At 45.2% G+C, this 23,474-nt stretch overlaps 1 protein-coding gene across 1 annotated transcript; it reads right to left on the minus strand.

Annotated features, from left to right (window-relative positions):
• Positions 1 to 1,782: 1,782 nt before the first annotated feature.
• On the minus strand, positions 1,783 to 19,309 carry IQCG (IQ motif containing G). The gene is made up of 9 exons (XM_009081893.1): positions 19,184 to 19,309; positions 15,670 to 15,896; positions 14,385 to 14,513; positions 12,359 to 12,440; positions 6,024 to 6,185; positions 5,371 to 5,445; positions 3,679 to 3,810; positions 2,381 to 2,482; positions 1,783 to 1,902 (listed from the first exon to the last, which is right to left on the minus strand). The coding sequence occupies exons 1-9, from the start codon at positions 19,307 to 19,309 to the stop codon at positions 1,783 to 1,785; spliced, it is 1,155 nt and encodes a 384-aa protein (XP_009080141.1).
• Positions 19,310 to 23,474: the final 4,165 nt, after the last annotated feature.

Here is a 23,474-nt window from a genome sequence, read left to right on the forward strand (position 1 = left end):
ATAGCCACAGTCCCTGGGCAAGAGTGTGTGGCAGTTCCTTGGGAGGTGTGAGCTCACAGGATGCATCAGGTCACAGACCTGTGCCCCCATCACGGTACCCTGCAGTGGCCAGGACACAGGACACTCATGTTGGGGCCTGAGGTTCAGCACCTTCCACCTTAGAGGATAGCAAACCCTGTTCCACTGTTGCCTTTTCCCATTGTTTACAGAGTTGTGTTTTGTTCCCTGCTGAGAAGTGAGCACAGCCCAGCTGAGGTCGTGTCACATTTCAGTCTCGTTGCACTACTAACGTGGAGTTTAATGTAAACAGTGGAGATCTGCTGCCTCTCCATCCCATCCTTTTTCCTTAGCTCAACCCCTCTGGAGAGTTTATAATCAGCTTCATTCTTTCCACCCAAGCAGGTCACCTGTTAACACCCACCACATATGGAAAATACTAGTCCATGATGAAATGCACGGAGTCAGCAGCACATGGAAAGGAAGAGTTAAAATTAGGAACATAACTCCCGGGGCTGCACTGAGGCACTTCCTGCAGTGAGTGGAAGCACAGTCCTCCCTCTAGACTGGAGTGATCCCACCACACCACCTGGGGACCATGGAAAGCAAGTGGATTTAACAGTTTTAGTACCAGTGCTGGAATGGGAACACATCCTGGTTGCAAGCAAGCAGCCATGCTCCAGCAGGAGCACATGTACATATTGCACAAGTTTGTCTGGAGTGTCTGAAACTGAAACTCCCTGGACAATCAGCTCTGTCTGATAGTCAGGCACCAGTCAGGCACCAGCCCCTTCTCTTGTTCAGTTCTGAGCCAAAGGCTCTCTGCTTGAGGTGTCAGTCATCTCACTAGAACTGTAGAGCTTTTGGCCCCATTCAGCTCGGATATGAGGACGTTTGGATGGAGCCAGCATGGGCTGGTCACAAAGAGCAGAGCAGACTCTATGGTTGGAGCTCACTCTCCCGCATGTCAGAGTCAGACACAGCCAGCTCTGCCACGAGGCTTTGTGCACAGACCTGCAGTGATTCACTGGCAGCAGTGTCAGGAGAAGGGTTCCCCTCTGAGTTAAAGAGCAGCTCTCTGCCCCCAGCAGCTCTGCTCTGCCCATGGCCCATCCCTCTGCAGTCGGTAGTCAGGGCGGTGGCTGTGACTGTGACGTGAGCTCCCGCGGGCTGAGGAGCCGCTCGCTTTTCCTGCTGTGCCTCCCCTCGCTTGGAAGGTCTTTGGAGCTGTTCTGTCTGTGCTGACATTGTGCAGGACTGTGGGAATGGCAACCTGCATGCTCTGGCTGCATTTGTGTTTACACTGCAAACTGCCTGCAGCTCTCCCCTGCTGACCCGACACCGGCGCCAGTGGCAGCTCTGGGTGCCTTGGCCTCCCTGCCTGACCCGGAGCCACAGCAAACACCAGTGCTCCAGCACAGCTGGTGCTTTGGGGGCTGCAGAGGGGCCCACGGGGGTGAGTTACTGGGCTGTTAACAGGATTACCTCCCACTGGCTGTCTTGTTTCCATAAAGCACCTTGGGGGATATAGGGTTTCTCACTGCTTTGATGCAAATCCCCTTTCTGCTGAAGACACTGTCTCTCTGCTGTACAAGGGCAGCTTCAAGATCTTTACTGCAGCTTCACCTTAACTGCATCTGTCATGAACTATGTTCTCCAGGATTGCCCAAGCTCTGTTACATGGTTTATTTTGTCCTGTCAGGCAGACAGACCACAGAGCCCTGTGCAGCAACAGCCCTGGAGCACATCTGTGGCAACTTTCTTTACTTATCATGTCTTGGCTCCTTATTTTTTCTTCCTCCCGTTTTCATTCTGCATTGATAGCTGTTTATTCCAAATCTTCTTGAGGGCCTGGTAGGGGCCAAGGGCTCTGCGGACCATTGTACCCCTCCACCAGGCCTGCAGCTGGAAGTGAGAGAGAGGTCTGAGGTGCAGTCACTTGCTGGGGTACCTGGTACAGCTCAATAGCCAGAGAGTCTTTCCTGCACTCCCCATCTGCAGGGGGGAACCCCTGGCCAATACAGCAGCTGTGCTAGTTGTGCTGAAGGTACCCACAGGTGGGCCAAGCGCATCTGTTGCTGGTGGCAAGGGCTGAGCAGGGGCAGTGCCCCATGACCCTCCCTGTACCACCCATGCAGTGGGGCTGATGTAATGGGCACAGGCCCAAGTCATTCCAGGAGACTGACCTCTCCCGCCCCCATCCCAAACCTCCAGCTAGCTGCTGGCTCTGTGTCCACCCCAGTGAAAAAGGAACAGGCTTTGTCCTTTGCTTGTGCCATCCCACACCAGCCAAATTTTGTGGGATGTTTTCTGCCTGGACAAAGCCTGTGGCACCAGCCAGCTGCTGATGGAGCAGCACTGCCTCAGCTTTGCTCCCCTTTACCTTCAGGATGCTCTCCAGCTCCAGGGTATCCTGCTCTACTTGTCTCGTTTTAGACTGCTCTTCTGCCCGGTTGCTGATGATGGTTTCCTCGAATGTCAGGCACTGCAAGGTAGCACAGGAGTGGCAAAAGCCACATTACAAACACATCCCCTAAACTGCAGGGCCAGCATTCAGGGCTCACTGTGCCCAGCAGCTTGCCAGAGAAGGGCTCACCTGGACCCTGGTGCAAGGAGTCTCCTCCTCTGGCTGCCTATGGGTCTTATCCTTGCTACCTCCTTCCCATAGCCCATCCAGGGCTGCTCAGACCTGTGGGTCGTGGTGTGGTTCCCCACCCTGTGCTCTGGGGAGCTCTGGGGCAGCCCAGGGGTAATGTGTGAGTGTGGACCTTCCTCCCCCACCTCCTTTATTTGATCTTTCCTGAATCCAGATGGCAAATGCTGCTCATTACCACCCAGTCCTCAGGCACTTCAAGCTGCTGCCAAAGTGGAACCTCTCATGCCTGGGTGTAATTAACCCTCTGATCCCATGCTGTAAATGGCTCTCTGATGGCGTCCCAGGCAACAGCTGGTGGTGGGGAGGATGCATGGTCCCCCAGGCTAGGCAGCAGTGCCAACACACTTGGGACACTGAGGTCACAGTGTACAGGGTGAAAAATGAGCCCAGAAGCAGGGGTTTCACATCACCGCAGACCCACTGACGGTAAGGATGATTACAGGTTAATTCCATCTGGTTTAAAACCACATTTTTCTAGACACTTCTTTGCCCTGTGCTGCTACTCCACTGTGATCAGAACCCAGCAGTTAACCAGGAACGCAGTGTGGGGCAGCAATGTTTCTAACTGGAATCACCCCTCTTGTAACAGAGCACTGTGCAGCTGGGAATACATGTCTGCAGGAAGGGATGAGCTGCCTTTGCCAGTCCCAGCCTGTCTCACCTCGATGTTGCTAGAAGGAGCAGATTTGTTCAGACTAAGCAGCAAACTAAGGTGAGGTGTACTGATGGGATGGGACAGTGTCTTTACCCTTCACAAAGGCTGTCAGTAGCTCTCTCATTACTTGCTGGTATTTAAAAATAGCTGCAGGGGAAACATCATCATCCCTCCTTGATGTCACAGGTGGCAAATAGAAGATGACATCTCCATCACTGCCTTCCCAGGACCAGTGCTTGTAATCACACCCAGTGCCTCAAAATTACTGATTATTTTTTTCCATGGACCTGGTTCCTTAGCTGAATGAGGATAGGAAAAAGCCCAATGCAGTTTTGCATGGCTGAGCACTGAGATGCTGCTGATATCTTACCTCCTTGGCAAACCTCTGCAGCGTTTCCAAGTTGTCTGCCTTTAATGCTCTCAGGGCATCCAGTTCTTCATCTTTCGCATCAGTGTCATTTTCATACTTGTCCATCCAGTATTCCAGCTTCTCTTCCACCTTCTGCATGGGGAGAGAGAATGCTCAGCACAGTGCACAGAGTGCACAGGCCAGAGGTTTGCTACTGTTACATGGCTTGCTCTCGGGATGGTGGTGAGAGTCCTGTGAAAGGTGCATCATCTTGAAAGGATCAAACCCCTAGGACTAGTGATAAACTACTGGTGGCCTGTGGGGCCCTTGCTGGGGCTCACCATGGAAGCTGCAGCACTGGACATTGGATGAGGAGATGAGGTTGAGCTCTCAGAGGTGTGTGACGGATGGAATAGCACTGGGGGTTAGTTTTGTGCACAGTCAGTCCTGGTGAAGCAAGTGACAACCAGAAGCCATTCTTTGTGTGTATGCCGAGGGAGAAGGTTTAAAACACAGAATTTGTCAGTGGGAAAGCTTTTATCCTCTGCCTGACTCCCCACCCACTTTCTGGATTAAGCTCATTGCACCAGGAAAAAGGTCCCAGGGGACAGCACTTCACGCTATTTCAGGTTGTGAACTTGGCTTTGTCTCACTCCTGAATAGGGGCAGGTGTTGCTGGAACAGTCACCCAGATGACTTCCTCCTATTCACGAATGACTTCTCCATAGCAACAAACCTGATTGCCTCCATGGAAAAATAATCTGAGGAAAAGCATCAATCTCATTACAGCAGCACAGCTGGACACACAAGGGAGGTGGTCATCCTCCTCTCTGTGGGCCCCTGCAAAGCCACCAGCTGCTGTCTGACACAGAGGGGCTGGTGCTTTGCTCTCTGGTGGAGGTCAGACAGGCTGCAGTGTGCACTTGGACAGCGCTGTCACAGTGAGCACTGATCAGACCCAGGCTCTGGGGTACAGAGCACACTGACTAATTGCTTACAAGATACAGGCCTGGTTTACACTCAAATGACATTTTAAAAATGTGCTGTCTCCAATTAAATTTTGTACTGGCAGTGACATCAGGTGCACTGCAGCAGTACAGGTTTTCTTCCAGTCACACATTTCATGAGATGCTGTGCAGTGCTATTGCTGATGATGGGAAAGCTCTGAACCTCTGGATCAACACCACAAGGACGTTCATGGTTGGTTACTGCTGAAAATAATTGTGTACAATAGTTGTGGGTTAGCAACTATCCAACCCCAATTCTTTCTCAGATAAAGATAAGGCAAAACTGGGCTGGCAGTTTGTGTCATTCCCTTCTCAGTGTCCCTTCTGTGCAGCCCTTGGGTCTGTGAAGTCACTGCCCTCACTTTGGGCTGTAGCACCCTTACTGAGGTGCTGAGAGTCCCAGCTACTGCCAGGGAAGGTCTAAATAAAAATCCACATAGCTAAATACAACTATCTGAGGGAGGAAACATCCATAACACCCGAATAAACAATGTCAATCATTGCATGGACCCTAATTTTAAGGAAATATATCTATATGTAGCAAATCCCAAGTCTGGGAGAGCTAGGTTAATTAAGACTTGAGGTTAAGCAGCAGTCATGAACCTGGTACATTTGGTGGAGTAATAACTGGTTTCCTTTAGGTACTAATTGATGATTTAGTATTTATAGGTTGCTGTTTTAAGCATTGGCTGACAGTCACACATACCTGATGGTGTTGCCTGAGGAAATTTTCAGTTTCCATGTGGACTCGAATCTTCTCATCAGTTTTGCTTCTCAAATTCTGTGATCAGCACAGACATGAGACAATGTTAGTGTGTATGTGTGTGCACTGTGTAGTCCACAGACATTTTTACCAGTGACAAAATTAACCAAGGCAGTCCTTGTCCCTGAACCACCCATGAAAAAGGGACAATTAGATCAGACCTTGATAAGTCAAAAAATGGTGTTTGCAAAACCAGAACAGTTTTCTAGTCCAGTTTACCTTATGGCCATGTGAGCAGCTCTATCAGCATAATCTGCTGTGGGCAATGCTGGGAGCTCAGGCTGCTTGTGTTGCTAAATACCCTTGTAACTACCCCTTTGGACATACTTAGAGGTTTGGTTTTCAGACCATGGCATTACTTTAGGCATTCCCTGTCTCCTGCAGCCATGCCATCCCTGCTGTTGTTGTTTGCAGGACCATACAGAGAAGCAATGGAAGAGATAAAGGTTTCTAACCCCTATGAGTTTCCTAATCCAGTTCAAAGAGATGTGTTGGTGACTGTGATGGAAAACAGGAAGGACATCTGGAGGATGAGGGAGGGCTCTTCCCTTACTAGGTGGAGATGTCTTCCAGTATGGGCATGGGGAAGGGCTTACCTGAATTTCCTCGTCCAGGATACTCTCTGTATTCCTGCACTTCTTCTGGGTTTGGTGGACCTGGAGGTCTGTGCTTTTCTTTACGTACCAGCACTCAATGTCCAATTTGGCCTTCATCTCTTGGAACTCCTCTTTGAGGCAATCAATAATTTTATCTCGGTTCTAGTGGAAGAGACAGAAGCAGCACAAAATCAAGCCTGGAGACTGAGGTCAGCTCACTGTTCCTTGATCTCTCCACTCCCTGTTAAACTCAGAAGAGACAAGCCTGGAGGCTTCACACTTTCCCTGAATATTGCTCCATTTCAACCTCTGCTTCAAAGGGAAGTTTGATTTGTAACTCATATAAACAGCAATAAACACATCAGCGAGGAGTGATTACCCCTGGAGAGGGTGGAATGATGAACAGAGTGGGATGAGAAGCCAGGCCTTCTGGTCTCTGGTCCAGGAATGGATTCAGTTGTGTTTAGGATAAGCATGAAAGAAGCCAAATAATTTTAGCTGCTTAAAGCTAGGCTTTACTTTTACTAACCTCTTGGATTAGACAGTCTCAGTGAGTGAGCATCTGTAAGAGGATGATAATGTCTCAACCCCACGTAAGCCAAAGTTTGTTATCCTAAAGTATACCCTATTCCTTGGATTCTTTTTTTTCTAGTTATGCAGCAACTGTAAAAACACACCCTTAGGAACAGGTGCAAATCTAATCCTGTCTCACTCATATGTTTAAAGAGCTCTTTCTTGAAATCTTACCAGGTAGATGATGCCTGCTTTCTTAGAAAGCCATACAAAAAGAAGTGCCAAGGAAAAGCTGGCAATGAGCTCCCAGCTTCTCCCCATAGCACTTCTTGCCAAGTGCCAAGAAGTGGCAATGAGCTCCCAGCTTCTCCCCATGCCATGTTTTGCAATGGAGCTGAGCCTTCCTGGGAGAAATCTGTTCCCCAGAGCTCCCCCACGGGCCAATCCTGAGTGGTTTGCCCAGCTTTTGGAGTGTGCTCAGGAAGCAAAGCACATTTGCTTGATTTGGGATTGCTGTTTTGTTTACTCCTTTTTAACTAATTTCTTTGAGTAACAGATAAAAGTTCATTATTCTGAGGATGGAACTTGGAAGAAATGCCTGTAAAACTGAAAAACTCTAGATATCTGTATCAAGAGTTAAGAAGGTCATCAAAGTCTCCTGTGCAATTACACAAGATGGATGTGAACCTCTGGTTTGGCATCCGATCGCTCCATTACAGCCTTTCTCTTTGCTTTCCTGCCATGTTCTGATGCGTTTGATACTCATCAGCCAAACCTCACAGCTGAAGATGAAATAGCAAAGTGCTGGCATTTCAGCGTTTTGAAGCCCACATATCTTGTCTCTGAAGCACCATCACATTCCTTAGCTGTGTAAACATGGCAAAATGCCACAGGAAGAAGCCAACTCAATAGTGCTGTGTTTGAAAGCCTCTGCAGCATGACTCATTTGGAAAAGGTTTCCTTATAAGAAGAGTTTGGAACAGTTAAAAGGAAAGTCCTTCCTTCTGCATTCCTTGTTGGACGTAGTTAGGAAGAGTAAAGTACATTTATAAGGCTCAGGACAGTTGGGAGCCTTGGCTGATGCTGTTTTGAGGGTTCAGAGGTCAGGTGCTCACATATTTTTTAAGGTTTCCAACATCAGATACTAATTTAAGGCCATATCATCATATGACTGCAGACAGCTACAGACATGAGCTATTTGTGCCCTATTAAGGCTTCTGCTAAAGGCTTTTATTTTCCCTGGCATGGAGTTTTGGTGGCCATTGGGAGGGTTTGTGTTCCTGGTCAGTAGACATGAGAGGTGACTGTACCACTCTATTTTGAGATTGTCTTCCTGGGTCATGGTGAAATCCTGTCTAAATTGAGGGGCTGGCAGAGAGACTGGGGAAATGCTAATTAAAAAAATCCCCAGATTTTGTGGCACTGAGGCTCAGCAAAGTCAAGCACTGCTGATGTCAGCATGTTACTGCTATCTGCCAAAGATCTGCAAACAGGTCAGAAAGGAAGGTTCAGCCTAGGTTACAAAGTACTCAGAGAGTTGGGGCAGAGCATGAACATTTCACCAGTTTTTCTTTTTCATTTCATATTTTAATAAAGAAAAATGTGCTTTTGGTTGCAGTGCCCCAGGCCTCAGCCTGTTGTTTCCTCTGTTGTAGGGCATGTTTGTGGTTTGGAGTTGGTCTGCATTGTTGTAAAACATCTTGGTTAGAGGTGGGGAGTCTGGGGGCTTGGTTACACAATCGAAAGCAGATGGGAAGTGAAATGCAAAGCCCCACTGGTGGTTTACAGCAGCGTTTGCCTGGAGAGGGAAAGTTACCTGCAGGTGTGTGGGCAGCTCCTGCTGCTGGGGCTGGTGCTGCAGAACTGGGGCAGAATTAGCTGCAGGTAGGAAATGCAGCAGTGAATACCCATGATCTGTGGGCACGATCTGCAGAGTGTGCTGTTCCCTGGACCGCAGAGACAGGTACTGGGAAAAGGAGTTAATATTTATTCATTCTGGTTTACCATAGGAAAGGTCCCAGCCAGGACACGGAGCACTTTCATAGCTGATGCAGTAAATCTCTGGGCTGCTTATTTGGTATGACTTCAGTGTTTAATCTGCCAAACCAAAGATGCAAAATCACCCCTTGTGTCCAAAACTATCATAAAATTGGCAGAGATCAAGATCAAAATCCAGGAAATAGTTGCCAGGAGCCAGTCTGCTTCACAAGCAGGTAAACAAGCTGATTTTCTCTGATCTCTCAGCTCACAGACGTCAGCTCAGAGACCTGTCTGCTGTCACCTGGTGCCACAGGAGTCTGCCCCACAGATGCTGTTTGGCTGCAAAAGGCAACTGCATTTAGCTAGAGACATTATCCATGCTCCTCTGTTTTCATTTACTTTGATTTATCTCTTTTGTAAGTGCCACCTAGAGCTCTAAGCAATTCCACAGCAATTAGTGTTTACAGTCACTTAAAATACAGCTGGTTACAAAAATAGCCAACGGGAGTAAACAGTCTGAGGAATCCTTCAGCAGTCAGAAGAACCCCCACTGCCAGCAGCACACCATTTGGCAGGGACAGGAGTGCTGTGCTCTGTGCTGAAGGAGAGCCCTCTGCCTTGCTCCCATACCGAGTGCCTTGGAGCTCAAGTCTCTCACTGGCAGCTGCAGCATCTCAGCTTGCAGAGCCTGGAGATATGCTTAGATGTAGACACCTGCTGCAGCCTGGATTTGCTCTCCCTGAAACCACAACATGCAGCCCTACAGACACTGCAGTAAGGCCATAGCCTGCATCTCTGTCCCAGCTCCAGAACATGCCTGTGCTGCACATCCCCAGCAATGCCTGGGCCCAAAGGACAACGAGGCTGGCAGGTCATGGGGCTTCGCCAGAACAGCTCCTGCAGCCCTCTGCCAGCTCACCGATCCCAGAACTGCAGGAACGAGCTGCTGAGGGCAGTTTGCTGGCACAGGGAGCAGACCTGTTGGCAGCAGCATTCCTGTGGAAAGTCCTGCCCCCCTGGAGCCAGGTTTGGATCTAGTACACCAGCTCCAGCTCTTACTGAGCTCCTTAGGGCTCTGCCAGCAATGGAATGAAGTCACCTAGGAGCTCAGGACCATCACAAACCTTGTGCCTTCTACTGTAGTCACCCAGTGCAATAGTCCAGTAGAAACATGCACCAGTGGGTATGTGTATATATTTAAAACATTCCCTAGAACAATCAGTTGATGCATTTGTCTTCCTGGGACAGGTTAAGGAAAGACACATGACAGATTTTAGTTGTACTACTACAAGCATGGCTGTGTGGCACAGTGGAGCTGGGAGTGTTGTAACAGCCCACACAGCACTGAAGTTGCCGACCTGTTTTCAGTGGCACTGTGGGCAATGTCTTGGATTTCTGTATGGTTGGTAGCTGCAATGTTACTGCTTGTTATGACACCACTGCTTGCACACATGTATGGCATGAGTATACCACAAAACCTACAGGACATAAGAAGTCCTTAGGTGAAGAGCAATGTAGGAATGCCAAAGTTTATATTCCTATTTTTTTTTGTTAAGCTGTATACTCCTATATGATATTAATTTGTTTCAAAGCCTGTACAGACTACCATCTGTCCAGAAAACCAGAGAAAGTATTTTATACAAGCAGCAGCAAACAGAACCCCTACAGCCAAACCTGAGCTATCAGTGCTGCTCCTGCACAGAGGGGTAAGAGCGAAGTCAGATCATTTCAGCTCCTTTAGAGAGATCAGTGCTTTCCAAGAGGAAAGAAAACAAAATAAATAAGAACATTTAGCATTTGATTTGTGTTCCATTAGAAAGAAAAACGAGCTGAGCAGGCTAATACAGTATTAATTAGCATCTAATTAAGAAGTACCAAGGCTGAAAACACACGCAGAGGCAAAGTGAGTGAAGCAAAAGCTGTGTTTTTCTGGTTCCAGGATTAGATTTGTTCGCTTTTGTTTTCTCCTCCACTGGGCTGGAGACAACCATGTAGGCTTTTGTCTACAGGTCTGTGCATTATTATTGTTGTTGTTCAAAGTACTCCAAAATCAGCAAGCTGTATTTTTGTTTTTAATTAGTTGGCGAGGTGACAAATCATGCAAGTGTCTGTAAAACTGCCCACGGGAAAATCCCATATGAAGTGAATAGAGATTATTCACCCTTGGGAGACACAGTGAGACACCATTATTTTTGGCACAGGAGGAAAGCAATACTTGAAAGTAGTCTTGTCTTTGATTTGTTGTCAAAGCTGAAACTATAAGGAAGCCCAGAAAAGGACTTTTAAGCTGGAAATATAAACCCAAAATCCCAGATATATGCAGATCCCACTTGATGAGGCAAAAAACCAGAACTGAATTAGCACTGAAAGAACAAGGAGAAGAGCCCCCTCTCAGCATGGGAGCTACACACCTTCTTATGACTGCAAGAGGTAGGAGGGGTGCAGGGCAGGACACAGAGAAGTGCTCAGCCTGACTGCACAGTGTCAGGACATTGCTGCTGGTGAAAGACAGGATGATTACAGCCCCTCCATATGCCAAACCTTGGGAAGGCATTAAACCAGAACTGGATAAGGGTATTGTGTGCACAGACATGGTGAGGTTTGAGGAACACTACACAGAAGGAGAACTACCTCATCATAGTCACTAGTTTGGGGAGTGGGAGAACAGGAACTTCCCAGGTGCCATCAGAGTCTGACTGAGGAGGGACAATGCAGAAGGAAATGGATACATCCTTCATGTCTTTACAACCATCCTGTATTTACAATCAAATTTCCCACTGCACATGCATCCAGGCTGCCAGCACAAACCCTTCCAGTTTTGCCAATCATACTTCACTGGCATGTCAGGAGTTTAAATTCCTCTCTGTAGTCAACTCCATTGTGGCTTGATTGCTGTCCACACTTTTGTCCAAAGACAAAATTCAATGATACTGATTCTCTCCTCAGGTGCCCTTGCTCTCCCCTTGCTCACTACTGAACCAGGTGTCAGATTCTTGTTCCTGTTCCAGCCCCTGTGCAGCTGGGACCCAGCCTGCCTGTTGCTTGTTTGTTATCACTCTCTCCTGCCTCAGCAGGCCCAGGCTACATTTCCATATTGCATGAACATCAAGTCTGAGCTGTCTGGTGAGCATCAAAGTGACCAGTGATAAGCCATTCCATTGATCTGCACTTGTGTAGCAAGTCTGACATTTCCAGAATGCCCCAGATTTACTGTGCGTGCACACACCATTTGCATGATGCAGACAGAAGGGCTGAAGCTTTCCAGAAAGATCAAGTTGACAGCATATGTGCAATAACATTGATCTGCCCTTGTGTAGGCATGTTTGGGATTTTCTAATGTCTAGAAGCCTAGAAAAATAGATTAAGATAATGATATTTTCCTCAGATAAAAATGTAGGTAGAAAAATGAGCTGCCCCTGTCCTAGGTGTCTGTCTTTCTCCCTCTCTCTTTGTCACATTCTTCTGTGCCAGATGTCATATCTGCATGAGTAGGTTTGACAGAACCTTAGATACTGCTATCTGCAGATAACCTTTTTCTTACTGATTGCAGATGTCTGTGTTTTGCCACTCCCAGCAGCGTTTTTGGGATATTCTAATTTGATCATGGTCTCTCATGATTATGAGCATTTTGAGCTCCCATTTGAAATCCATCAGACACTGTTCTAAAAGTCATTAACAGGCTTATTCCTAATGCAAATCGCAGTTATTCTCCTTCTATACTCCTAAATGATGGCTCATTATGTATGCCACATGTCCTCTCTGAGTGCTAGCTCCTGGGCAGCAGAGACAAGCTTGCGCACAGGATGCCCCCTGGCCCAGTGCCCAGTGCTAAGTGCTCTCACCTGGAGGTCTATTTCAGTTTGTGTCTTGACATCTTGCAGCTGTTTTCGGAGTGACTCTATCTCCTTCTTTCCTTCTTCCTCCCTGAAGACAAGTGGGAAAATACAATTGCTGAATATATCAAAAAAAGACAAAAGCTGTATGCCTAGAAGAGGAACTTCCTGTCTCCTGATACATTGTGGTAAGTCATAACCAGAGACTTCTCACAAAAATTAGTGCCTTGGTCAGTAAATCCTGAAAGAAGAGGTGCCCAGGCTGAGCAAGGTGGATGAGAATGAAAGGGAGAATGAGCCAAAAAAACCAGGGGACACTCTTGCTGAAAGCTTGGAATGGACTTGAGCATGATGCAGTTCCTACAGGAGAGAGGAAAGATGCCTGTAATCGAGTCACAGTTCGTGCATTTCAGACAGGAATCTCCCTGATTCTGTGCAGAAGTGTCTGAGCAGCAGAAAGTGCCAAATTGTGTGTCATTATATGTATGGAGAATGTGTTTTTTTCATATCAGACTTAAAATCTTCCAAATAAAGCACTGCCTCAGGTCCTGAGATCCATGAAGGAATCTTAGTAAAGGCCAAAAGTTGAGAGGAGTTCATCTATCTAAAACAAAGCAGATGCAGTAATGTTCTAGGTGGTATTATCTTATTTTAATCAGAGTGCTTATCTAAGCTTTTATGCTTATGATTTGATTTAATACCAGTGAATATCACAGTTGGCACCTGAGACTTTGTATCATATCCAACCTTACAATCACACATGCATTTCATTTTCAGAGTCCTTAGCTGGGTGGCTGTGATGAACAAAAGCCCATGATAGGGAGTGCCAGTCTCACAGCAGACAGCTCTCAGGGTAGTGTAGTCACACAAAACCAGGCAAGTATTTAATATCTTGAAAGACAGATCAAGTTCATTCCATGAAAAGAATGTATAGTACAACTGACAACACAGTGGCTAGATATGATTGACAGAATGGAATCAACAGGATTATGTCCTTTCCAGTTATAATTTGTCTGCTCCTCTCCGCCTTCCAGTATTGGACAGTTACTCCACAACCAATTGCTGCTCTCATTTTTGCTTTCTGTGCCTTCCATGGATAAACAATAAATCCCCTGGTTTTGGACAGTGGAAGAGCTGGGTTTCATGCTTGAAATCACACATTCCACTGGAAGCTGGGGAATTGCCCTGGAGGCAGACCCCTGAGCCACCGCAGGAGCTGCTCCAGTAGGTTGGACTCATGACAAAACATGACTTAAAGCAGCTTTACTGTGCACCCTAAATGATGGGTCTGAGCTGCTACACAGGGCAAAGTAGCTTTAAAATGTTCAAATACTTGTCTGATTACTTCAGTTCTCTCTGACAGTCTTGGGATTGCACCAGAGCTTCGCATGCTAAAAAGCCCTCCAGACCACTAGTGCTCAGAAGTTTTGAGCTGAGGAATCACCAGTTTGAGCTGAGATGATAACAAATCTGGACCCTCTAAGATTTGGGACAGAAAAGGATCTACAATGCAGTGGCTGGTGGATTAGCCTTAAATAAGACAACTCCTCTGTCACCATCTGTGCTAGCCCCTCACTGCTGCTGGGGAAAGGGAGTCTGTTAGCATATAGGTCAGAGCAGATTCTCCTGGGCATCAGATAACCTAAGAGCCATATGTTGCTGGCCCTGATTTGAACAGATTCTCTGCTGCTCTGACTTTCACTGGGGACAGGAGTTAAAGATCAGGGAGCTCCTACATCACATTATGCTTTAATTGAAATGAGGTAGCATGTGCATTAATGCAAACACTTGTGCCTGCTGTGGTCAAAGCTCAGGCAGTTCCTAGCTCAGATCAGTATCAGTACTATCTATTATTTCTTTCTGAAGGGGAAAGAATTGCAGTTAGTAAAGCAGACAGAATAATGCGAGTCGAAAAAGTGAAATCCTTTCTGTATTTTGGTTTTCTTCGGAGTTTTTTTCCTTTTCAACATGTACAGAACAGGAATGGGTTTGTCTTTCAGCAGTTAAGCAGGGAAGAACTGAGCACAACACTGACCTGATGAGGAGGTCATTAAACTTTCTCCTTTTTGCCTTCTCTCTCTCATTAGCTTCCATTAGGCTATTAAATGTTCCTGATTCTTGCATATTTTTCATAGTGTCTGCAATTACATCACTTGCATACTGCCTGCAGTGACAAAAGAAACACAGCAATGTTTTGCAGGTATTGGTACTACAGTGACTGGCACCTTTGTCCATATTGTTTACAGCTAAAAGGTAGGGAAATATAAGATCCCTTTTCTGTTCCTATGTCCTGTCAAACCCAGGAGTGTTTCTCCCTTGGTATCTGCTTCTTGCATGTCTCGAGAACTCTGTATTAGGAGTTGGTTGAAGTTTATAACTTAGAAATGCTGCCCTACATGTTACTCTGGGAAATAGCAAAGAGGCACAAACACATCCATGCTGTGCCAGAGTGTGCTGCCATTAGGAAGAAGGCTGCTGGCCTGCAGTAGTGATGACAGATACATGGATCTTGGAAAATGAGACCTGGGGATGCGAACAAGTGTGTCTGTGCAGGGATGTATGGATGCCAAAATATCCTAGTACAGCCCTATGCTGATCTTAACAAATACATGGGCTTGTCCAGTTTGTTGAATTTCATGGTGCAAGTGGCACTTATATTTTAGCTGCATTTTCCTCATTTGTGTTAGCCCTTTGTTGAAATAACATTAAAGGACAGAAGCCACGATGCAGAAAAATGCATAGTGAACACTCAGCTTCCCAATTCGTCTTTTAAGCCAAAGGCTGGTGGGGTTTCTGCAGATCAAGACACTGGATTAGGTGCAGGAATAAAGTTTTTTTTTAAAAAAAAAAAGATATAAAGTCTCTAGTCCTTATATATATTCTCTGTTCTATAAAGGAGAATAGCTGTATCTGCCACAGTAGTTCTGTGTGCCCTGCAGAATGACTGAGTTCACAAGACAATGCTCAGATCCCACTTTGCCTGTGGGATCTGCTAAGGGAACCTGATTCCAGGTACCAGAACATCAGCACTGATTAATACCTGGCATGAATTCCACCCAAGCAACCTTTATCAACTGGGTAATGTTTTGCAGCTCTATTCAAAATAAACTGCTGGTCATTACTTGGCATCCAGAGGCAAGAAAAGGCCAGAACCAAGTGGCCTGTAAATCTACATCCCACTGCTCTCTTTAGAGGAACTCCTTCTGAACCAAGGCTGAGGTACTCTGGCAGTGGGAGAGTAGGGAGCTTGTATTTTTGCTTTCAAGATATAGACTGAGAACTTTACAGCTCTGAGCATCCCCCACAGGTGCTTCACTCACCTGTCAGCCTGAATTTTTCTGAGCTTCTCGACAAACAGAGGATCCCTCCTGGCCCATTTGGAAAGATGATGGATGCTTTTTTGGTCTTGCTGTTTGTGTTTGATGTTTTTCAGGGCCATGGAGGTAACTGTTTCCCTACTCTCTTGCCTTGCTGACATAAGCTCTGTGTGGTTCGTGTCCAGCTCCTTCTGGGTCTCTATCATTTCTTTCATTTCCTGGGTGCCAGTCTAAAAGGGAGTAAGAGAGACCTGCTTGTACATTGAATAGTGGAAATAAACCCTCTGCAGCATCATGTGAGAGGAAGCAAAATGAATAATAAATGAGAATGAAGCTATACTGAGAGCAGTTGATAGTGCAGAGAGTGGAAGAGCAGAAATATTCATGTTGGTTAGCTCTGAGCACACAGTGTAGCTTATTAAAGTTTACAGGCTCAAAAGCCCTAAAGTGACAGGATTAGAAAACGCCTTAAAAGGTGAATTCATCCATTCCAAGAGATGATGGCTCAGACTATGTCATTCCTGACATGGTCTTAATGACCTCCAGCAGTGGAGACTACACACCCTCCTGCCAGTGCCAGCACATCACAACAGTCTTTACCACTAGAAAGTTTTTTCTCCTCAGCAGCAGTTGGGCCTCTGGCTTCTTGTCCTGGTCTACATAGGCACAGAGAACAAATCATTCCCTTCTTTTTTGCAGCAACTTTTATGTACTGGAAGACTGTTACCCCTCTGCCTCCTCTCCATCTTGGACATTTCCCACTGCCTGTCCCCACGAGCTTTCTCTACAATATTATTGTTAGAACTAGAGCTGTGTGGAAACAGAAGTAACGGACATCAGCTATCTGCTTAGCAGGTTTTTTGAGACAGTGACAGCAGAGGAAGGATCACATGAATTCAAAGAAGAAAATCAAAATATTGGCAGCTCTTTTCTGCATAGAAAGGTAGATCTTGTGAGCTCTTCCTTCTAGGAATTTCTTTGTTCTACGTGCAGGTATATACACTAGGACATGAAAAGAGAAAATTTTCTTGCCTGCCTACCAACATCTCTGTGGCTGAACACTTCACAGCAGCACTGCTCACTCCAGCTAACACAGTCACTGCCAGCCCCATCCTAGTCCACAGCTGCCTGCTCCACACCCTGGCTGCTTGGGGAAGTGGACAGAGAACTCACGGAGCTGAAACATTTTCCAGCAAAAAGGGGAGAAGGTTATATTTAGCAGCACCAGTTCTCAGTCCAGATCTTTCCACAACCACACACACATTTGTGCCAACAGAGCACAGAGGGCAGAGTAAGAACAAGTGGTCAGGGCAGCAGCTGTGGATGCCAGGAGTACTTCCAAAAAGTTACTTGTCAAGCAAGACTCTGTCAGTGGTCTGTGATGCCTCTGCAGTCTGTGAGGCACTGCAAGGGGTTGGTTTCCTTCTGAGTGTCCTGGACATCCCTGGATGGGATGGATCAGCCTCTGGCAGTGCCTGACTCATCAGTGACTACAGAAGGAGTCTAAGTGACTACATGCTTACTTTTTGGACAGTTAAATTTACATTAAATGAATCACATGCAAAGTATACACAGACCAATGAAAATTACACAGTTACTCAGTAAAAAAGGGTTTCAGTAGCTGGCTGGTGATGGCTGTACTTCAGAAAGAACTAATTTTGGCACACACACTGCTTTAATGTCATGTAGATTTTATGAATGTTCTGACAGATGTTTTTAAAGTCTGGTTAAGTTCAAGACAGGCAATAACTGGATTGTCTGTAAACATTAGGGACTTACTAATAATTACCAAATAACTATGTAAGAGCAAGAAGTTTGTAACCAGTTGTGTTACCATCTGTGTAGTCTCCTAACTGTTTGTCTGTTGCCCAGAATTCAGCAAACAGAAAGGCTGCCTCCCTCTGGGGGATGCACTGTGTGAAGCAATGTATGAGAGCATCTGATCTGGAAACCCAGTGAAGTGCTGCCAGCATTGTGATTAAACCTCTCCAAAATGTCATCAACTGAAATTTAGATGTCAGTCTTTGAAAATCACATTGATTTGTTAGACTGACAGAGCTCCAGGGTGCTGTGCAAATACAGGTCTTCTACAAAGCCAACGAAAACAGCCAAATGTAAACTGAGAAACAGGCAGGAGTAGCAAATTACAGAGCACCAAAGTTAACAAGTAGCTTCCCTAAGCTATTTTCTTGTTTCTGCATTGTTTCCCATTCAGTTTGGTTTGGCATCTTTAAGAACGCAAGTAGGGTTTGTAGTCTGTGAGAAAATTGTTGTTTAAGAAGTGACTTGGTAAAAATGAGCGTCTGTGATTGAAGAAGGCGGCTAAGGTGTTTTCTCTGTAATTTCAGTGTACCTTCAGCAGGTCTGTCAGCCTCAGGCTGTGCACCTGAAGAAGGACAACTCCTGCTGTCCCAGAGATATGCTTTTTCTCTGTGCTTTTGCTGCTGGCACGTAAGAGGTTTCCCACCAGCTCGGAGAGAGAGAAGCAGCCTGTGGGAACAGGCGAGGCTGACTACTAGGACTCTTATAGGGGAGGAGTGCCCTCTATGGCACAGCCTGAGCATCGTTCCCCCTGAAATCCACTGTGACTCAACTGCTGCTGCCTTGCGATGGGCTTTTGGAAAGATAATATGGAAAAGAAACATTTAGTAAACAACACGTTGATTTACCTTCTTTAGGGAGTACATCAGAGTAAACAGCATGAGATGTGAGAACTCGGATCCCAGGTTTTATTTCCATCCTAGTCACATACTTGTCTTGAGTTAATCTTAAAAAAATTTCAAACCTGATAAAACTGGACACAGTCTCTATGTCACTTGCAGATCACAGAATTTAGAACCATTTATCCCTCAGGATAGTCTCATCCTGTTTGCTGTGTCTAACAGCTACCAGAAACATCACACCACCTTCCTCCATGGCAGCAATGCTCTGCCTGACAGTTAGGCCTTCTCTGCTCATCTTCACCTCTCTGTCCGAACCCTCTTAGTTATGATGCCTATTAGAAATCAACTAATAAGAAATGATAATTGAGAAAAGGTAGTTACTAATATATTTTGAAGGGCATCTTAGTGCATTGTGTGTTGGGAACTAAAGGAACTTTAGACTTAAGAATGAGCAGAATTCTCCTGTTTTCAGTATTTTCCAAAATCCTATTTCTATTTTTAAAGTATCTGTATATCTACATAAGAACCTACATATGTTTTGCTTCCTTTCCCCTAATCTTTTGCAAAGGTCAACAACCAAGGTTTTAAAATTATAAGCCCAGGAACTTCATCTCAGGTCAGTAGGATCCTTTGCAAAGGTCTTGACAAAGGCTTCTCAGTGATGCTCAGTATAAATATTAAAATTAGGTCATCCATGCACTTTTACTGTGTTTCTTCATACCCAGGGCCATGAAACACTTACTGGAAAATTCTTTGAGTTGACTGTACAAAATTCTGGTAAAAAACATGAAACAAAGAAAAGATTTAAAAAGAAGATATATATCTTTCCAAGCAGGGAGGATAGAGGCACATACATGGCTGAGGTCTGTCTTGTTCTTATATGAAACTGGCATGATATGTCCAAGAATGGAGAGCTGATCCACACAACTCTCTAGCACAGCAGTAAACAGCAGAGCTTCCAGAGGAGTGACTTTTTCCATTTGTTTAGTCTCTGTGTTCTTGCTAAGAAGAACAAAGACAAAAGATATCAATCAGAAAAACACTATGGTGTTAGTAATGTTAGTAAGAGCAGTTTAAACTAAAGGTAGACCCGAAATAGCCTTATTTGCAGCCTTCCATATACTTCCCTGGTTTTGTTTATAGCCTTCCATACACTGTTTATAAGAGGATCCATGCTCTGCTAATGGCTGCATTCAGGGACAGTGGGAATGTTTGGCTTTCACAAAACAAAGAGGTCCTGGTCACTCCTCCAGCAGATGTGGCTGAGAGGGATATGGAGGGCACAGACTGGGTGAGGTGCCTCACCATTCAGTTCAAGGGGGAGCAGAGCTTCCTAGTGGACTTTGAGAAACAACAGAACAAAAGTGCCTTTTTAAAAGGAAAAAAACCATCCACATCTTACAAAAATCTCGGATGGTGAATCTTTGTGCTCATTCCATGTTACTACTGTGTAGCCTTCACACTTTTATGATCCCAGTTCCCCCAGCTGGAACTGTTACCCCTTTCAGATGTGGAAAGTCAAACAAGAACCAATATCTGGACTAAGTAAACTATCTTTAATGTTCTGCATTGTTTCGTTTTAAATTGCATTGTAAATGTGAAGCTGATGCACAATTAAGCACGACTTGGCCTTGCTTACAGATGGAACATTGTGAAAGTGCATCTAGGGAAAGGTGGAAATTCACAATTAATCCACAAAGGCATAAAAACACCTGCACAAAATGGAAAGATTCTCTGAGATTTTTAGTGCTTTGGAAAGCCATTGGACAATCCCCCCAAACCCTGTATGTACAACCAGTTGCAGTTCAGTTGCATAACACTTTGCACAACTGGAGTCTCAAGTGTCTGAGATCCTGAGTGTAATTGCAATAGAAGCATCAAAAGCCACTAACAAAATCTTCATTTGGCTGCTACACCTACAACTGGATTTGTGCCATCTGTAAAACCCTTGAATAAACATTTTCTAGGCCTGCAGAATATTACAGTCCAATCTGTAAGTGTGCCAAAGAAATACATCAGACAGTGCCTGTTAGCATAAGACATGGCCACATTCTATGAAAATTAAAGAGGTTTGGATGCAGTTGTGCTCTGGATCACTGGAAATCACAGATTTTTCCTAAGCAAGTGTTTAAAAACATGCATACTTGCTATAACTTCTCTGGAGCTGTTATCATTTGTCTTCATCCTTTTGTGTTGGGTTGGTTTGGGGTTTTGGGCGTGGTTTTTTGTTGTTGTTGTTGAAGAAAATCAAGTAATTTGCAGTTAGAACATAAAGATAATTCCACTTGGGCAGAAAAAAAAAAGGGGGCCCGTATTTCAGTGCAGGTTTATTCAATGTGTGTTCATACAGAATGGATAAAATAAAAATAGCTTAGATTTTAAGTATTTGTCCCTGTCTGTTGCAGTAAGTTGTTTAATGCAACGTGTAGAAATGTGCTGTCCTTTGTAACAGGACACAGCTCTCCTTGTGGATAAGAACACTGCTAGAAAGTGTGTGAGGGGCAGTGACTGACTCTCTGCAAATGCCTCTGAAGAGCAGATACCAGAAGAGACACAGCTATTTAGGTTAAAGGATAATACTGGTCTGGAGTCAGAGGAGTGTAATTCCCCTAGGACAGGCAATTATGATAAGGTTTCTAACTTCTGGATGGATGGAGATATGGAACAGCCTTTCAGACAAGGTGATGGAAGAGGCATCCTGACTTACTTGAAGTTTGCTTAAATCATGGCAGGCAAAGATAATAGCCAAGCAGAGATTCCGAACATCAGCAATGTGCTCACCATCCTTCTTGTACTGTTTATACTGACCTACCTAATTAATTCCACTTCGGGATTATCTTTCTTGGGTAGACACCTGTGAATAAGAAGGAAATTATTTACTCCCTTTGCTTCTGAGATTTTTTCATTCCTTTATCTTAATTACTAAAAAAAAATCATAACACCTTGAGATAGAGTTCTGATAATATAATAAATAATTAATAATCATCAATCATAAATAAATAACAAATATATAAATAATTAAAAATTAAAATAACACATACATAGCAAATAATATGTATAATAAACTAAAAACATCACTTTTCATTTCTTTTCAACCTTGAAGTTAATGACAGAAGTGAAGGCACAGGAAGAGAGTCAGACTGTGTCTCTTTCCAGTCAACAGGCACTAATAAAATATTTTTAAATGTTTTACCCATTTTTATCTTTTTCAGAAATCTCTGACCCATATTTTGAGTCTAAACAACATCAGAATAATCTATTACATGTGGAGTCCTAACTCTAAAAATATGGTGGAAAAAGATTTGTTGGGAGAAGGCTGTGACAGATGGCTACAGCAGCATTTCTGAACGAAGAATAACACTTGCAGCTCTCATAGGAAAAAGTGACTTATTTGGGAAAAAGGGGGGATGCAACAGCTTTTCCTCTAGTCCATCAGCAGCTTCTGCCCAGGAGAGAATTAGCTCAAGATATTAATATGTGCTAAAAAAACTGACAGCTGGAATGTTCCTGTAAATCCTGGTGCTTTGCTCCTCCTGTAGAGCTCCTCTTATCCCTATCCTCACTCAGCAGATCTGTATGCCAAGCCAGTAGGTTCTGGGCTTATGTTTACTTGCAATTGAGAAGGAAACCACTGTCTGGGGCACTAGGAAACACTACAAAATGAGTTGCTGGCTCTGGATTATAGTGTCAAGGCAGTGCCCAGAGACCCTCCCGATGCAGCCACTGCCCTTCATCACTGTGTTTGCTGAACTCCCTCGTTAAACTCTATTAATAATAATTAAAAGGAGGCATGTGAAGGATTCAGCTTCCCCCAGGAGTTCAGTTTGACATTCTTTCCCTGCTGATCTAAAGGGAAAGAAAAACATATCAAGAAATAATTTGTAAAACAACTGTATGAAAGCTCTGGCCTCCAGCTCCTTTGGGAACTGCAACTCCCTGTGCTGTGTGAGAGTCCTGGATGTGCATTTCTCCCACCCTCCTGCCTGATCCAGGGACATGGCTTCAAAGGCAGCACTTGTGCAGCATTCCTGGTAGTCAATTAAAGAGATTCCAATGAATCCCAGTGAGAAAATGCAAAGCTGAGAATGTCATATCTCCTTTGGCTCCCTTTGGCAATGAACAATTGTGACTACCCACAGGGGCAGTGCCTGGGGCAGAAACCACAAATAGCCTCCTTTGTACCCAGAAGTGTCTCTTAGGAAGCAAAACAGCATAGCCTCTCAAGGCTCTGCAAACTCAGGAAGGGAAGGGAAAGGGGAAAGGGGAAGGAGGAAAAGGAAAGGGAAACCTTGAAAAGCTGAAGTAACCTTGATTTTGGCTCAGAGATGCAATTTCAGTTTCCTCCTGACCATGGAGAAAGACTTCTCAGAGCTGCTGCTCTCTGAGGCTGCACCAGTGAGGACCCAGTGGTGAAGGATGTGATGCTACTGTTAGCTGCATGTCCCACATGGGACTAAAACTATACAGGACAGGAAAATAGAAGTTCCATGGAGCATTTTTTGCCTGTGGATTCTCTACTGCTGGAAACCAGAGTGTTTTGGCAGACAGTTCAGAGCAGGGACTGTCCTTTCTCTGCACAGAGGCTCCTTGCACACATTGGATACTGTTAACTGATGACTGAGCATTGCTTTGCTTCCTACCTTTTCCTTAAGAAGAAACCAACAGATAATTTGGATAATTCATTCCATTTCATCCCTTCTGCTCCTACTTCCTAACAATTTCATCTCTCTAAGGAAAACCTCTGCATACACATGTTTAGAAGGCAATGAATGCTTCTACCCTGGCCCAGCAAAGTACAAACAGGCTTAATTCTCCTCCTGGATTGGGATTTAATTCCTCAGGCCAATTCCTCAGGTTGAGGCTCTCCGAGCCCAGCTGGTGGCAAGATGTCAGTAGACTTTACTCCTGAGATCCAGTTTTTCATGGAAGCACAGTGGACACATGTTCAAGTGCAGTTTAAAATACTCAGGAGCAAAGTGGCAGTGAAACCCAGACAGCCTGGGCACATCTGGCTGGGCACACATGGTTGCCCAGGGAAGCAGTGGCTGCCCAGCCCTGGCACTATTCAAAGCCAGGTTGGATGAAGCCTTGAGCAACACGGTCTGCAGGGAAGTGTCCCTGCACAGGGCAGGGGGCTGGGACTGG

The sequence above is a fragment of the Acanthisitta chloris genome, unplaced genomic scaffold, assembly GCF_000695815.1.
Source record: "Acanthisitta chloris isolate BGI_N310 unplaced genomic scaffold, ASM69581v1 scaffold3799, whole genome shotgun sequence".
In the NCBI taxonomy this organism is placed as follows: Eukaryota; Metazoa; Chordata; class Aves; order Passeriformes; family Acanthisittidae; genus Acanthisitta; species Acanthisitta chloris.

Bases quoted from the DNA above. Each gene is read 5' to 3' on its own strand.
- IQCG (XM_009081893.1), bottom strand. From the start codon at position 19,309: ATGGAAAAAGTCACTCCTCTGGAAGCTCTGCTGTTTACTGCTGTGCTA. The intron at 15,897-19,183 runs GTATGTGCCTCT...ACTCCCTTTTAG, and splicing joins ACAAGACAGACCTCAGCCAT to ACTGGCACCCAGGAAATGAA. The intron at 2,483-3,678 runs GTAAGATATCAG...GCTACCTTGCAG, and splicing joins TGCAGAGGTTTGCCAAGGAG to TGCCTGACATTCGAGGAAAC.